The 18,265-nt window shown below is 37.2% G+C and overlaps 2 protein-coding genes across 4 annotated transcripts in view; one reads left to right on the forward strand and one right to left on the reverse strand.

Annotated features, from left to right (window-relative positions):
• Window positions 1-18,265, reverse strand: part of LOC137239303 (pickpocket protein 19-like) — a 126,061-nt gene that overhangs the window by 51,854 nt on the left and 55,942 nt on the right. For 2 of the 3 annotated variants that reach the window (XM_067764440.1, XM_067764438.1), the window contains exon 5: window positions 14,943-15,149. The exons of the other annotated variant lie outside the window; for it this stretch is intronic. In XM_067764440.1, coding sequence (XP_067620541.1) covers window positions 14,943-15,149 — 207 coding nt within the window. The remainder of the gene's footprint in view (window positions 1-14,942; window positions 15,150-18,265) is intronic. 3 annotated transcript variants of the gene reach the window in all.
• On the forward strand, window positions 10,110-11,520 carry LOC137239307 (zinc carboxypeptidase A 1-like). Its single transcript, XM_067764445.1, has one exon. It carries the CDS (start codon window positions 10,118-10,120, stop codon window positions 11,399-11,401), a length of 1,284 nt encoding a protein of 427 aa, XP_067620546.1. The 5' UTR covers window positions 10,110-10,117; the 3' UTR covers window positions 11,402-11,520.

Genomic DNA, 18,265 nt, shown 5'->3' on the forward strand with positions numbered 1-18,265 from the left:
CGTCATCAATCACAAGACGAACACACTACCTGATTCCCTATCTGCGCTTAGAGAGAGATCTTAAGGCCACAATAGAGGTGGACGGTTGGCGCAAGCGTGCGAAAATGGCGGACGAGGCGATACATGTGTACACATATAGTTTCAAAGTAGTGGAAGGAGTAGGGTCTGCGGTATACTGTGCTGATCCGGAAATAAGCAGATCCTACAGGGTACCGGATTACTGTAGCGTTTTCCAAGCGGAAATATTAGCCGTAACCAAAGCAGTAGAAACCCTGGAAGAGAATAGCTTAAGCTGCAACCGTGTTAACTTTTATATTGACAGTCAAGCAGCAATTAAAGCAATACTCTCGCATAGCGCAGCATCTAAATGCGTGTTAGAGTGTAAGCAGTCTCTGGAGACAATCGGGACAGGGAGAAGCATACATCTATATTGGGTCCCAGGACATATGGGAATAGATGGGAATGAAAAAGCGGATGAGCTAGCTAAAAAGGGCGCATCCCTTGAAGCTTGCTCGTAGACGTCCCAATTAGACTGGGCGAAATTAAGCGAAGGCGAGAGGTGCACATGATTGACCAAGCAGGAAAGGCGTGGGTTCAAGCGCGGGGCTGTAAAGTGTCGAAGATTATGTGCAGATCTTACAACCTTAGACTAACAAAGTTGCTTCTATCATTAAAAAGAGAGGACTGTAGACTCATGACGGGTATTCTAACTGGACACTGCCTTCTGGCGTCACATGCCTTTAAATTAATTAATTTAAATTGGTCAGTGATAGCAGATGTAGGAAGTGCGGGCTGGAGGAGGAAACGATCTAGCACGTTCTGTGCTCTTGCCCTGAGCTTGCCAGGCTAAGACTCCTGCTATTAGGAGTGATACAGCTGTCAGATCTAGAAGCAGCAAGTGGCTTAAATCCTAAGAAGCTTTTAGTATTTGCCAAGAGGACGGAGTTATTTTATAACATAGGTCCTGGTTTTTGATAGGGTTTTTCAATTTGATCGTTAAAACAAACTTCTGGTAACACTACGGACTTATTCAGTCTATGTGAGGTCCTCATGGACCGGTCAGTTCAACCTAACCTAACCTAGCCATTGTTCATCCATTCATGGTCCATCCGTCCCAAATAGGCGAAAGAGGCAACTGAGATTATAAAGGCAGCGCAAACTAAGGAATAGTAATTTACTTTGATTTAAAACGTTGTAAGTGAAGTACGCAAGTAATTTAATTGTGAAGTACTACTACCATAGTAGTGTTGTAAGTAAATAACATTTGCTATACTGTATATTTGAGGTGCTTATTCGACAAATCAGCGATTTGAACGATACCAGACGGTATGCAGAATAATCAGGAATTTCCTAAAATTCGCTGTGCTATTTATATAAATTTTTAAGAATGATTGAGCTTAACAGCGGTTAATATTAACTGTTGTTCAATTCTTTTTTGTTATTAGAACGACGCAGAGGAAAAACAAATATTTACAGGCTATTGCTGGTATTTGTCACCATGCTTTTGTGCGATCTGTTTATTATCGGAGCAAAGTAGTAAACTTTAAATCCGACCCTCTTCATTCAATTTGGAATAATCGGTATATACACAGGTGTATTGTATGTTCTGTAGCAGTACGTATTTAAGTAAAGCTGCTTTGTTATACATTCTTAACATTATAAAATACAAAGGAATTGGTTGCCAAATTCATTTGAAAGCCAAACAAATTCATTAGGGGTCGATGGCAATTATTTCTTGTTAGCTCTAGTGAATAGTTTCAGTGATTGAAATAAAAAGCATAATTAAATTTATTTTATAAACCAATGCTTGAAACAAATACTAAACTTTAGACTGGGTTGAAAAAATTTTACTATTAATTATTTTTTGATTTGTTATGCTTCTAAATACAGGCCATCATGCAGTAAACCAGACAGGTGAAATCGACATTACAAAATGGAGACGCATTTGACAATACTCATAAATTTAAATGTTGCTTGATGACTTATCGGCAGCATTGATTTTATTTAGTATCTTAATACTACATGAATGACTTTCGGAAATATGAAGTAACGTGCTGGATTTATTTCCTTTTCATGAGAGGAAATGGAAAATTTTTAGTCAACGGAACTTCGATCTTCAGAGTATCGCATTGTCTACAATGATCTGGAACAATATCATGAAGTTGAGGCTTGTAATACAAAAAATCAGGATTGAACGGATGGTTGGTGTAAAAATATATAGCGGCAGTGGTTTTATAGCAACGAAACAAAATGCTTCAACCAATTAGAGCTTATACATTTACCTAATGGCAAAAAAGGCTTTGGCTTATCAGAACTTTATTTTAAACAGCTTTGGCTAAGACTGTAAACGTGTATCTCCCAGCCGTATGATCGAACCCGACCGACATTTTCTGACTTTCTTTATATACCTGCCTCTCCTCTGAGTAACCTTTACTAATATTTCAATATTTGTTTGAAAAACAGTCTGTCTCAGAATTTGTCTTAGAATTTGTTTCAAATGCAATAACATTTTGAGGTTAGGTAGAGCGTCTATGAAATAATCCTGAAATAGGCTGTCTTGTCTAACTAAGTGTTGGGGTTAAGGCGAAACTAGCTTGTGACATGGTGGCAAGTCCCTAGTAGCTCGTCGTGCCAAACAAACATGTGCATGCCAAAAGGGAGAATCTGAAAAAGCCTGTCAGCGTAAGTTGGAGTTTTCCCTCATGCGTAGATCCTCGACGCAGCCCTGGACGGTGCCCAGACGCATATACTTCAGCTCTGCTCCCTTAGCTTAACACACGCCTTTCGGTCAACGTTCTATATATTCATATCCTGTACAGTTCGGCAGCTCTGGGAGTATGCGAGAAAAAGTCTTCGTTGGCGACTGCGAGTAACGGAGAAGATTTAATGATAACTTCTTTGAGATTTTTCACTAAGATGAGAAGGGAATATAGAAAAAAAGGCGGCAGGCGAAAATTTAGAATAAAAAATCGCCCGATCTAAACTCCCAGTTGAGTAAGATCTTATCAGAGAAAGGCCTTAATTGGACCAATTTTTCACAAGAATTGGACCAAAATATAGGAAAAGGTGCGCCGTAGCCGAAAATTTGAAAACAATTTCTCTTTTTATATAAAACATAAGTGTACTTCAACAGTTGTTAAAATTGTAATACGTGGAGGTATGAAACAAAATGATTGACTTTATGGCAGACATCGGCAAAATGAAAATGCAGATGTGTTAGTGAGAGCGCGATGATCACGCACATCATTTGATGCATCGTTTTGATTTGTTCATTCGCTTGTTAGCAATCAACAAGACAAAATCGTTTATTATTATTTTTTTTCAATTTTGCGAATTCTACTCAGTAAAATAATGGTTTATCATCCTAAGATACATTTTTTTTGTAGAATATACACCCCCTAATGTATATTTTTGTTTACAAAATATGTACTCCTAATATACATATGGACAACATTCGTCAACATTGCGCGAGCCACACACACAATCGATCTTACTACGCCAAATGCCCAGCGACTACTAAACTAAAGGGGAAAAGAATGAGTACAAACAATTGTTTCACTATTTGCCGACGTCTGCTTTACGGCCACTGGAGAAAGAAAGAGTTGACTTTGTGACCATTTCCGAAAAGCATGACATTATTCACCGTTGAAATTGTAACCAGTTCAAACTTGATGTTGTGACCATTTCATATGGTAATAACTTCAATTGACTTTATTGCCCATAAAGTCAATTGACCTTAAGGCCGTTCACCTCGGAGAAGAGAGAAGTGCGCTTAGAATGCTTTCCCAAAGCAAAAAGGGCACTCATTTACGATTGTATGGACTTTTAAATTTTATTATAATGCCGCTGTTTGCCTTATTGACTGACCGCGCTGCTCGGAAAATATCACGGATTTGTGAGAGGAGGAAATAAATGGAGACCCAAATTAGATTGAATATACTCTATAGATAGCAGCAAAATCCGATATTGGTTTCTCAGTTGTTATTTTGCTTTTGGCGCTCTGTAGTTGCTCTAATTTATGTTTCGAGATCAGCGGCTTCCGCTCCCGATACATACATTCACTGTTCAGTTTCATTGACTTTGGCAGCAGCCTCTTCATTTATTTTCCTCCCCAACCAGTTTTCCAGCAAAGTATTTTATCAGACATGCTGTCAAATAGAGATTTCAACTTATCGAACTGTTGTTGTAGTCTCTCCTGTATAGGGACCGGTGCGCCACCTAGAGGAATTTTCCCCAATCATATATATTATTTCTAATTGCTGTTTTTATGTACCGGCCCCTTTTTTGCTCTTATTTCGAATCTAAATCTATAAATAAAGTTTTGGTTGTAAAGACGGAGATTCGGGCTATTAGCGAGCTTTGGGCATTTTTGGTCGTAGTGCTTTTGTTTAGCTATATTTTATAAAGGTAATTTGTTAAAAATAAACGATTGTGAGCACAAAAAAAAAGAAATGTATTTGTACCATGGCACTATTGTGAATATTTGCACTGCATTACCGGCAGTTGCTACCATACGCCAGATGGTTTTAATTGATTGATTGAACAGCTGATTTCTGTTGATATTTGATAAAGAGACTTTTATATTGGTTGCGCAAGATGCGCACTGGTCCGGCTCGTTATTTTTATTGTCACTACCTTCTGAACTATGTGTGAGGTTTCCAAGTTTGTAGCTTGAAACTTGATCCCAATATTCCTGAGTTTGAAATGAAATGTCTAAATATCTCGGTCCGGGCGCCAGTTATCGCTATTAAATGTATTGTTATCGGGCTCTCAACTAGGTATGACGTATTTAGTTTATAACTTAATGGGAAGTATTTCAGTGCGACACCTACCAAACTTTTTGTTATATGTATTAATGGGTCTATGACCACTGAACCATATTTAAAATTTCAAGTATGTAGCCCACTAGTATGTTACTTAAAAACCGCTTCCCAAGTTTTCAAATCTAGTATGAATTTTCTAATTACCTCGACGCGTGCGCCACCTAGCTCAATGAGAAGATTCCACATGTCCTATACGGAATTTCTAAAGAATTCTAAATACCTCCATCACTATCTTCTCTAGAAGACGTTTTTACCCCAAATATTGCATTTTATTAGGGCTCTAAAATTGTTCAAAGTTGAACATCTCTCTTGGAGAGCAACATAGGAGTCGACCGCAAAATTTCCATCTCGGCCGAGTTTTTTAAATATCACGATTCCCAGCCACCTAGCGAAAATTGCGCTTATGTTGCATTGTCGTCTGATGATTCTGAAGTATACTCCAAGTTTCAAGACAAGTAATTGTTCCGTTGGTCCGAAATAAGCCCCCAAAACAAGGTTATGGGCTTTCAAAGTATTTCTAACTCGAGCCAGTTACAACAAAGAAGGAATGATATTTTCGGTTAAGACTCACTTAAAAAGGGAAAAGAGGAGAAACAATTCAAGCTTACTTTGTCGTCTATTAAAGTTCAAATGTCGTCGAAGAAGAATGCGCCTCTATTACAAATTAATTATATATAAGTTGTAAGACAATCAGTCCAATTCTAAACGAAAATTCCGTGCGAGTTTTTCCCTTCTCCCATTCTTCGTATTCTAAATAAAAATTCATTGTGAGTTTTTTCACTTATCCTTTTCCTCCTATTCTGAACAATGTTCGAAAAAGCGGAAACCGGTTATGGGAGAAAAGTAGGTATTATGAATGTGAGGGAGAGGGAGATTTCTCTGCCATTTCATAGGAGTTTTTTCACTAGTTAAATTTAAGGGAATGCATCAAAATAGTTAAAGTACATTGGTTCTTTTAAGAAAGAACACTTATTTGTACAAATTTGTGCTAAAATATGTATTCACATTCTACCACAATATTCTCACTGTTAATACAACAACAACAACAACAACAATATTCTTTATTTTAAGTCGAAAAGTATATCAACGGAAGACCTCTTCGTATATTTGATGCAGCCATCCAGAAATTGCGCAAGGATTTTTTAAGAAGGCTTAATTAGAATTTGGCATATGGCGAAAGGCGAACTCAACTCGACTTGGCCGCCAGAAAATTGCTTTGCAGAATGAAAGCAGGCAACTCCGGGGGATTTGTGTTATCCCGCCGTCTTCTTCTTATGCTCCTCTGTTGATGTTGCTGTGGCACCAATTCATTACTCATTTCAGTGTATACCACATAAAATGCAATAATGTGCATTGTTTATACCTTATTTGTTAATTTCAAACAAATTCGCAACAATAACACTGGTCGACGGCCAAAATTTACCAGAGACGCCGTTATGAAATTCGTATGTAAAACCACCCCCTGATTTCGAAAATCGAGTTCATTTTTGATTCTATGGTACCGTTTTTGAGATATTTGCAATTTACCGTTATTCGAAAAAACCAAAAAGATGGCTCCCTTTAATTACGTATATCTCACGAACGGGTCAAGCAATTGCAAATACATAAGTTTACAGAATCGGAAAGACGATAAAATTTGCTATAAATGCATCATACATTGTTTTTTACTCAACCATATAGTTTTCGAGATATTAGCTCATCATTTCAGATTTTTGTTTTTTTTTATGAAAAAATATGAAAAAAATTACTTTTTGCGAGGGCAGCATGCCAAAACCACAACTTTTTTTCCAAATATTTTTTATTTGCGTAAAGCTCTGTTTAATTAGAAAAAAAGATAAGCTATCATCGAAGAAAATCGATGCAAAACTACGTAAGTTATAAGCGATCAAATAAAAATACCCAGGTTGCGCAACTTCAATGTATGTATACATATACATATATTAAAGGTATAAAGTGCAAATGGGATATTATCCGGATAAACGAATAACACCATAACAATGATAATACTTTTTCTTTAAATAAATCAAATAGTACTTTTAATACTCGAATTGTTTTATAGTAGGTATAGTGGTTGCATCGAAAGTAAGAGTGGTTGGGTTCGAAAGCTGCTGTAGGCATGTAGTTATAAACATGTATTTCCGTCACTTATGGGTAAGTATGCAGTTAGATTTTCAAAATTATAAGACACAGAAAATTTTTAAAGCCTACATCTAAAGCAGGTAGTATTTTCTTTTCCCGGCTTAGTATAAAAGGAACCTTTCTGTCTAGGTAAGATTTGATTTTTTAAATTTTATTCTTGTTCCGAGTATAAATATGAGTTAATGCGCCTTGAAACTTCATAACATCTGCAAGGCTCGCCGCAGATAGTTCAGTTCATAAGTCAAATTTCAAAACCGTGATTTAGTAAAAAAAAATAAAATGAGTAAAAGGACGCGAGAATTTGAGTGTAATAACGATCCAGATATGTTCTGTTTCATGTGTGGCCAATATACTATCATAAGGCGACGACGAGTGTTCTCAGATCATATGAAAACTTTATACTCCAAGTATTTTGGCATTGAGCCTAAAAATGCTGAAAAACCATGGACACCGAACACTTTGTGTACATCGTGTCGAGTAGAATTGATTCAGTCGGAATCCGGACAACAAATAAAATTTGATACACCAATGATATGGAGAGAACCTACTTGCCATTCAATAGAGTGTTATATTTGTCAAACAAAAGTACTTGGCGTTGGAAGATCAAGAAGAGTAACCTATGCCAGCGTACCTACAGTAACATTACCAGTACTACATTCAACGGTAGTTGCGGATCCAGTTCCATTGTCAATAGTAACATCTGAGTGCGGGGAATCAAGTTGTACTGAATTTCGCATGGGAAAGGAGAGAGACGTTCTATCACAAGCACAACTTAATGATTGGATAAGAGATTTGGAACTATCCAAGGAAAAGGCCGAGATCCACACTGTTCGTATGCAACAATTTAAATTTGTATCATCCGATGTTAAGGTGATATATTGTAGAACTCGTCACGAACCATTTTCCAAACACTATACCAAGAAAGACAGTATATGCTACTGCAACGACATTCCTGGTTTATTCAAAGAGTTTGGTCAAACATATGATTCAAAAGAGTGGCAATTGTTCATAGACAGCAATAAACTGAGTTTAAAGGCTGTATTATTGCATATTGGTAACAAAAAGCCCGCTAGCACATGCAGTAAATACAAAGGAAACCTACGAGGAAATGCAAAAACTACTCAAATTTATCAAATATGAAGAGCATGATTGGAAAATATGTTCTGATCTCAAAGGCGATGCAATGCTATGCGGTCTACAAAGTGGCTACGCCAAGCACTGCTGCTTCCTCTGCAAGTGGGATAGCCGAGCTCGTAAGGACCACTACGTCAGAAAGGATTGGCCGGAAAGAGTCGAGTTTACCGTTGGTGTGGATAACATCAAATACACCCCTCTTGTCAAGAAAGAGAAAATCATACATCCACCCTTACACATCAAGCTCGGTCTCATTAAAAACTTTGTTAAGGCTTTGGACAAAAAAGGCGAAGCATTCGACTATTTGAAAACAATTTTTCCAGATATTTCTCAAGCCAAGATAAAGGAAGGTATTTTTGTCGGACCACAAATAAAAAAGTATGATCAACAATAATCAATTCAAAGGACTACTCTCATCAGTTGAGGCAGCAGCGTGGGAATCCTTTGAAAACGTCGTTGCTTCTTTTCCCGGTAGACACAAAAGCCCTAACTACGAGCAGATAGTGAACGACTTAATCAATAATTATGCGAAAATGGGTAAATATTAAAGGCTTATAAAAATTAATTTCCCAAAATTCTATAACTTGTTTACCTAACTAATATTTTCTTTCCAGGTATAAATATGTCGTTAAAAATTCACTTTCTGCACTCACATTTGAGCTTTTTTCCGGCAAATCTTGGCGACGAAAGTCACGAACATGGCGAAAGGTTTCATCAGCAAATGAAATTAATTGAAAATCGATATCAAGGATTCTGGGACGTCGCTATGATGGGTGATTACTGCTGGTTTCTCATAAGAGAAACCGATCCTAAACTGAATAAGCGTCAAAGTCGAACACATAATTATTTCGACTACATAGTAAAATAAAATTAAGATAAAGATTGTTAGAATATAGTACAAACATAAATAAATTAAAAAAAAAAAAGTTAAAAATATGGGTAATTTCATTCATATATTGAACTTTTAACTAAATAGAAACAGAGCATAGCTAGATATTTCACTCTTCTTTATACCATACATACGTTTTCAGGTATACGTTGAAATTGCGCAACCTGGGTATTTTTATTTGATCGCTTATAACTTACGTAGTTTTGCATCGATTTTCTTCGATGATAGCTTATCTTTTTTCTAATTAAACAGAGCTTTACGTAAATAAAAAATATTTGGAAAAAAAGTTGTGGTTTTGGAATGCTGCCCTCGCAAAAAGTAATTTTTTTCATATTTTTTCATAAAAAAAAACAAAAATCTGAAATAATGAGCTAATATCTCGAAAACTATATGGTTGACCAAAAAACAATGTATGATGCATTTATAGCAAATTTTATCGTCTTTCCGATTCAATTTGCAATTGCTTGACCCGTTCGTGAGATATACGTAATTAAAGGGAGCCATCTTTTTGGTTTTTTCGAATACCGGTAAATTGCAAATATCTCAAAAACGGTACCATAGAATCAAAAATGAACTCAATTTTCGAAATCAGGGGGTGATTTTACATACGAATTTCATAACGGCGTTTCTGGTAAAGAAAAAAAGTTGAAATTCGTGGTCCAGTGTAATTAAACTTTTCAATTTTTTAAACAAAATAAGAAATGCGCAACGAAATTTCAATTGACAAAACAGCTGACTTCGAAAATTCGAAATTCCTATTCTCCCTAGGAGAAAAGAATTGGAGGAATTTTTCCGCGGGAATAAAGAAATCCGCGAGAACAAAATTCCGCGAGAATATTTAGAATTGGTTTGAATATAAAATTTTTAACAAATGTTCCCACCCCTAATGTAAACCTTCCGTAAAGTCATGTAAATAGAAAAGTGACTTTAATCGCTATTGACACCAAAGTTGTTTGCTCAGAATAATGTTATACTCGCACTTCAACTTAGAGCGGGCAGCAACATTTTTATCTTGTGGCACTTATCAATAGTTCTAGTTATGCCAGCCCTGCGGTGCCTACGCACTTGCAAGTATAAAAGGGCATTCACCACAGGTTGCAATGTTCATTTACCATCTATCAGCACACACAACATGTGGCTACCATTTACTCTGATCGTTCTAATCGGTTTAGCCTCCACAATTAGCTGCGCGCGCGCTGAACTCTTACGTTACGACAACTATCATGTCTATCAGCTACAACCGAACAATTCAGCACACTTAGCCATGTTAAAGAAGTTGGATGGCTCTAGCGATTCCTTGATTTTCTTAGATCCCGTACAAAATGTAGGCACTAAAATTAATGTACTCGTCGCACCAAAACGCGTTGCTAATTTCATGTCAACTTTGGAGCGCGCTGAAGTACCATATCAATTGATGGAGGAGAATGCACAAAAGCGTTTAGATGTAGAGGAGCTTGTAGCAGATGCCAATCGACGTCAAGGTGAATACACTTGGACTGAATATCATGAGCTAAATGATACATACGCTTGGCTGCATGCACTGGCGGAAAAATATCCAAAACAAGTTAGCGTTTTTGTTGCAGGCAAAACCTATGAAGAACGTGAAATATTGGGTGTAAAGATCGCTTATGACAGTAGCAGCGCTGATGCGACCGCTAAGCGTGGCATCTTCATAGAAGGCGGCATGCATGCGCGTGAATGGATAAGTCCCGCCACTAGCACTTACATAATTAACCAACTGCTTACGAATAGCGATGAACGTGTACATAAGATTGCCGAAAGTTATGTTTGGTATATAGTGCCTCACGCCAATCCCGATGGTTATGTCTATACGCATACCAGAAATCGTTTGTGGCGTAAAACGCGCACACCATATGGTTCATGCTTTGGTGCTGATCCAAATCGTAATTGGGATTTTCATTGGAATGAGGTTGGTTCGAGCAATAATCCCTGTTCGGATACTTATGCTGGACCGCAAGCATTTTCAGAAATTGAAACGCGCACACTCGCCGAATTCATAAACACACTAAAGGGGGAGCTTTTTTTCTATGTCTCCTTTCATTCATATTCGCAGCTATTGCTTTTTCCCTACGGACATACAAGTGAATTGCCACCGAACTATAAGAATTTGAAGCGCGTCTTTGATGTTGCACTCTCCGCTGTTTCGAAGCGTTATGGCACTAAGTATACTGGTGGTAATATTTATGATGCCATTTATCCAGCTGCAGGCGCTAGCGTGGATTGGGCTTATGGCGAAATCGATGTGCCTTATTCTTATTGCTTTGAATTGCGTCCTTCGGGTAATTCTTTATGGACTGGTTTTCGTTTACCCGCAGATCAGATAATACCGACTGGCGAAGAGATAATGGATTCTTTGATGGCGATGATTGAAGAGATTGGTACACTGGCGACTTAAGTTAACAATTTGAGTTGAGGGAGATAAGTATTGATATATAAAATGTTATATGTAAGTTCTTAATAATATGTAAATCGGATGCTTGAAATATATGACCACTTTTATTATGAAATGCATAAGAAGGGTGCTCATCGAAACGTGTCAATGTATTGTAACTGTGTAAGTTACGTCACGAAGGTCGGTTTATTCATACAATTTTGCATAATTTAGTCAGTTAATGAGACATTTACGCGTTGATATGAATAGACCTAATGTATTTTATTTGTTCTTCTAAGAAACAAATTACAATAATATTCTATGTCAAGCGGATTAAGACTGCTGAGAGGAATATTACTCTATCTCCGCTGTTGTTTCAAAAACGCCCTATATCAGAAACCATTTGAAGAAACTCCTCCTCTGCTCTCCATATTTTTTTTGGCTAAATTCAGCATTGAAAACGTCAAACTCAACGAATCTACGTCCGTCAAAGGATTATCGATAACACTGCCCAAAACCTTCGGGAGTGTCTTTATCGTTACAACAAACTCACGTTTGCTTATTCATTATCTTTATCAGACATATTCGTACTTTTGATCTTCTCCTCGGGTATTCGAAGCGACGAAATTTGTAGAAATCGAATCGAATCGGCCTTACATACCAGTTATAAAGTAGGAGAATGTAAGCAGCAGGGATAGGAAAACAAGTGAGAACGGAAAAGTCTGATCATATTCACAGTTCAACAACATTGTACAGCACTCGAATGAGTATTGGAACAAACCAGTTTTCTTTTTAAGATTCGAAAGTATGTAGCTTCCAAATATCGATATTGACTTTCGAAGTACGAAATTTCGCCCTTCAAAAAATAGTGGGCGGTTGGAACATACCTAAGTATTCCCATGCTATATAGTGCGCTGAATCAAAATCTGCTATCAATATTGGCCATTAAGGTCACTGACTATTTAACTAACTGCCTAATTTACCTTACGGATCGTTGTGCGGTCCTAAACTCAAAAATCATGCAGTCTGCAGTAAAATGTTTCCGTTTCCTGAGATTAGGGCCGAACCACGATCCGTAAGATCAATTAGGCAGTTAGTTAACTAGTCAAGCAAATCTGTTGACGGTTATGGACTAGACGCATCCATGTATCGTTTAAACGGTTATTGCCGTCCAACAAGGCCTGCGATTCGCTTCTTCGCTCTGCCAACTGGCGCCAATTGGTCACCCAACACTGTAGCACTGGAAAGACGCGTTGACCGGATGAGACCTAGGTGTTTTAAAACGACGCCGAAATCCAGCTGCAATATCGATGCATTTACACTGAAAAGCTTTTCATGACAGAAATACACTTCAGATTTTGCAAGTATCACTGTTGAGGGGCGAAACGCTTAAAAAACATTATTCTAATTGAAAAAAAAACTTTGATTTGATATCGAAAAGTTATAGTTTTTTTAAATCACATATTTGCTATCGAAAATTTATCGTTTTGTTATCGAAAAAGTATCGACTTGTTAATTGAAAGTTATGAATGTGTTTTTGGAGTGTTTTCGATTTTTTATAGACGGGATTGCGGTGAGTTATCGAAAAATTATCGGTGTGCTATCGATAAGTTATTAGTTTGTTAGCGGAATTGAATCGATTTCTTATCGAATAAAGATACCTCGCTGATCCATTCAGTGCCCAGACAATATTCTGAAGAGATCCCATACAAATCCCGAAAAAGAACAATAATGCTGAAACCTGTATTTATTATACCCTACATTTCATTTCAATATAATACATTCGGGTTTGTTTCATGAACTGTACGAAACCGAACAAATGAACCTTTTCGTTTTGCCTGGATGCATACTTTGATTGTTTGTTTATAAGTTTCTGGTAGTACTATCTCTGTTATGCTTTTACTTCAACCACTAGGCGAGCTCTAGTTCATTTCGAAACTTCACTGGGCTTATTTCAAAGAGTTTTTGTAATATAAATTAAGCAACCCAAATCATAGATATTTCGGAAAAGGACACAAAGCCATATATCAAAGAAAAACTAAGAAATCAGCTTTGTTGTTTTTGAAGAATACAAATTTGGTTGTTATTTTAACAGAAGAAAAACTGTTGGTGTCATGTTAACAATATTCTGTAAAAATGACAGATTCCAATCAATCTAACTGATTTTCCTGTTAAAATAACTGACTTCATGGGTCATTTCAACGGCGAACAATTGTCAATATTATGCAAATGCAGCAGCTAACTTTTAAAAAGACAAATTTGTTCTTATGACTATCGTGTAACAGAACTCTTTGTCTTATAAACGGCTGCTGTTATTCTAATGTTGACGGAAATCTGTTATTTTAACAGTTTTCATTGGTATTCTTAGGACGAAATATATAATTTTTAGTTAACAGATCACAGCCAGGCGGCCAGCGTGGTGTTGATGATAGCGTGCTACAAAAAAGTTTTTTCAATTAGAAAAACATTTTATGTATTTTCTTTTTAACAGAGCGGGTTTTTTCTTGTCGAGGCCTTGACATTTCCATTTCCCTCTGGCGACACATTATAACAAGCTGACTCTGCAGACTTTGTATAAAAGTATTCTTTTTACAACCCTCTCTCTTCGCACTAATTTCTCTCTTTTGCCACCTCCTCTCCTCTTTCCTTTAAATCTTTTAATATTTTACACCTTTTTAAACGGTTTGATTTAAAAAAAACCCCGCTAGGTGGCGCATGGATCGAGATATTGAAAAAAATGATATATGTAGTCCGATTTGGCTCATATTTGGAGCACATATTACATACAGAAGTAGTTATCACTATATGAAAAAAATTCCCGCCAGGTGCCGCAAGGATCGAGATATTCACAAAACTCGTATTTGTGATACGATTTTCTCATATTTGGAACAAATATTACATACAGTCCGGTAGAAGTGACATCAAAATTCTTTGGAGTACGAGGAGGGACAAGCTACCTGGCGCAGAGTCGAGTTAGATTGTAACAAATTGTCAGGAAAATATAAAAATAAATGAACTTAATAGAATCAGAAATAATAGGCAATTAAATAAAAACTTGAAAATTAAATAATTAAAAAACGGTTTTATTGAAAAGAATGAATGAACAATCAGCAATGATCATACAAAAAGAAAAAATAATTAGGTAGGTCCTACTCATCACACTTCTCATCAATCTAGGGCGTTGATCAGACAAATAAATAAAAGCGTAGGGCGGGTGAAATTTCTAAAAACGTGAGGCGTAGCATAACCTGATTAAGGTTCAGTTGGTCTTACTTATACATATATGTAAATATCATTTATAAAGATATGAGCGGTTGTGTATCAATATAAGTTTGACGCGACCCACGCTTTTATTTATTTGTCTGATCAACGCCCTAGATTGATGAGGAGTGTGATGACTAGTACCTAGGACCTACCTAATTATTTTATAGCTTTTAATATTATTAGTACTTGATGTAAGTATTATTTTCAATAAAACCGTTTAACCTAACAATTTTTTTAATTATTTTATTTATACAGAGGATAGCGAATATTCAGATTTAAGAGCAGAGAAGTAAATACTCACACCTGTTCCGCATATTTCATAAGTTTCCTTTGACTTATCTTATTTACACTACACATAGCGACAGCTGGAAATGGACTACTCGCCACATGTGCTTGTGTGGGAGGTATAATAATTTCGGTGGGTCGACCCATAAACTCAGTAATTAAATTAAATATTATTAATTGAACTGCGAGTATAATACAAATCAGGAAAATAGACCAAATGTATCTGAAATGAAATATAAAAAAAATTATTATGAAAGGAGGTATATTAAGATATATAACGGCTCTAAAATACGTTCAGAGAAATGGCATTTATAAATTGATTTGGCAATGGATGTGGAAAACATAAAAGCTATGAAATACTAGCATTTATATAATATATATAATTAATATATATCAATATCTAATCAATCCAGGGCTGATTTCCGGATATCCTGCACGATGTTTTGCAGGGCCATCTGAACATTGTGGCTATGTTGGCCGATTAGGCAAATACTGCTAGTATAAACTTGCTGTTACGGTTACTTGCATAGATATTTTGGAATTTAGACTGTCTTGAAAGCCCAATGTGTAGGAGTGGGCTGGAAAAGAATCAGTAGACAATTCTGTTCAATGAAGGCGGCTGGGGTCTAAACAGCGGCACTCTTAGCAAAATGCCGACCTTGAATATAGATTTCTAGGCACTCCAGTGTTCTTGCCAACTTCGAATTTATTCCCCCTTTGCAACCTGCACCATAGAGTATCTCTCGAGAGAAGACTGGGGAGAGGCACTCATTTGGGACAGCGGACTTGTCAGTTTTTTCACGGATGATTTCAAGTTGAAAGGGAAGGTTGATGCAAAGCTTTTATATTAAAAGCACCATCTTGGCAGTAAGCTCAAATAGCCTGATCACATCGGCATCTTGAGATGCTATCCAGCGTTACTACGCTAAGAGAATTAAACAACAATTCGGATAGCCTAGCAGACAAGTGCGATGTCTGTGGACTGCGAGTCATGGCTTTGCTTGTAATTCCTTAGAACTATTTGAAGACTAGGAGGGTATTTTCCACTCATAACAATTGAAACGTCGTCTGCGAATGCCGTAAGTTTGACGAGTCTCTCAACGAACCGCCTCAGCAATTGGTTGATAACCAACGTCCACTACAGAGGAGATAATATCCCGACGTGCGGAGTGTCACTGTTCAATGATTTCGTGGCATCATAGAGTCTCCATTGCGAAGTTATCTTTAGCAATTTAGCATGCAGCCGATCAATCTACTCAAGACTTGATGTCCTTCCATGTCTCTAAGACCATCAGATATCGGGTCATATAATATATCTCGCGCAATTTTCACATGGATCTCTTAGCCCGCATTTGTACTACTGAACTAGACGTAGAGGATTGTAGAAAATTCTGGTGCATGGCAGGTGATCAATTAGATTCACCGAAGCTCATTTGTTATTAACTCTGCCCGGCGACTGGCCAATGGTAATTGATTGAGTACATCTTTATATACTTAAAACATTTCCTGCAGCAGCTGAATGGAGGATGATTTGAAATTCGTGCTTAATTGACTGACCAGTTTGTCAGAGCTAGGCGCAAGACTTTCGGTTGCAGAGTCTATAAAAGACCTGATGTATATCTACCGAATCAGTTTCTGGATGGATGTGGGCGAGGCTAACGCTCTTGACCTGCTCCTTTCGTCTCTAGGTCTTCACATAAGCCTTAAACCAAAGTACTGCGCCGTTTCATAAAGAGAGCATTCAGTGCTGTCGACGCGTTGGTATGAAGCATTTAAAGCGGTCTGGATGTCAGATTATATAAAGCCGTTTTCTGTTCTTAGGCATGTATTCCAAATGATTCCACAGCGTTGTGAATTGCTATTATTCCCTCTTTATGTTGGCTACAATGTTGGGGATTCCGGAGGCCGCATGGATATCAAATCGACATTTAACTGCAAAAAGAGTGTTGACCGTTTCAAGCAAAGTACACCAGTCATTTTTTTCTTTTCGGGGTAGCGAAATCTATGGACTACAACATGCTCCCTGGATCCAAAAGCCGCATCGATATGAAATCGACGGCGAGTGTGAAAAATTTGACCCCTCCTACTCCGCAGGCCATTTTGGTCCTGTCTATGAAAACTTAACAGCCGAATCTCTGCACAATTTAACCATCTTCCCAAGCCAGACAAATTTAGATTTTAGTTTTGATGTAAGGACCGTTAATATTGAACAGAACGCATCCGTACTCGAATGCCCACTATCTTCAGAGCCACATCTCCCGCAGCTTAAGGTCCATTCTGTGTTATACCTCAGTGATAGTAACACAGACAGCTCGTTGAACTTTTATCAGCTTAGCTTTGCTCTTTTCCCAAATAGCATTAGGCCAACTTGCAGATACCTTTAACTGCGAGTTAATTTTATAATTTTTAACCCCTCAAGGAATGGTAATACAACATTTACACTGGCCTCAAATGCGTTCATCCAAATGAGTCATTTGAAATCGTTTACATTTGCGTTTCGCTTAACCCTCCGTGCAACACTTGACTACCAGGACATTAATCCATCACAAGAAGATGTACTGAAAATGCAAGTGGGCCGCTTTTGCAGGCTAAATGCGATGAAATTAGTCACTTCGGATATGCGATTTTCACCCATAATTACGCATTTGGTGCAGTGTAAATGTAGGATAACTCTGAGTTAAAAAGATAACTTGCCGTTCTCCAAGTGTCCCTTATACTATATAAAATCAAACTGATATTTTCAGGTACCATTAAAATCACAACCAATATTCAGTTATTTCTCATATCTTTAAAAAAAAAAAACCTTCATTTAATAACTTACTTCGCACATCTGAACGATGAGGTGGTCAAATATATTTTTAAGCCGTGTATGCCGCTTTCATGAAAAAATTCATATAAAAGTTTATTATAGAGATCTTTAACACATTTGATGGTGCGCGACATGTCGAAACAATAACCTGAAAGGTCTTCGAGGGACTTGCAAGAGTTCCTTTTTACAGTTTTTATATATATGGAAACTGCTATTGTCTTATATGTACATATATAGATTAGAGTGGGTCAAATAGATTATTTGAAGATAAAGTATGGAAGAAACGTCTACGAGAATGAATAATGTACAAGCAGACTGCCTAGGCAAGCATGCCGTTTTGATGCCATAAAACTCGTCTGAACCTATTGAGTACTATATGGATATGTTTTACAACCAGCCTAGTCCGTCCAAATGGCTTTTGCAATCGCACAACCGCGGTGCTCTTTCATTTTTGTTGGGTTTTGTTCACATAAAAATTTCGAACAATATCTCCCTTGGCCACCCCCAGGGGTATACCTACTTAGACACAG

Source organism: Eurosta solidaginis, chromosome 2 (assembly GCF_040869045.1).
Source record: "Eurosta solidaginis isolate ZX-2024a chromosome 2, ASM4086904v1, whole genome shotgun sequence".
NCBI lineage: Eukaryota > Metazoa > Arthropoda > Insecta > Diptera > Tephritidae > Eurosta > Eurosta solidaginis.

What these genes read in the sequence shown, in the direction of transcription:
- LOC137239307 (XM_067764445.1), top strand. Translation starts at nt 10,118, where the DNA reads ATGTGGCTACCATTTACTCTGATCGTTCTAATCGGTTTAGCCTCCACA.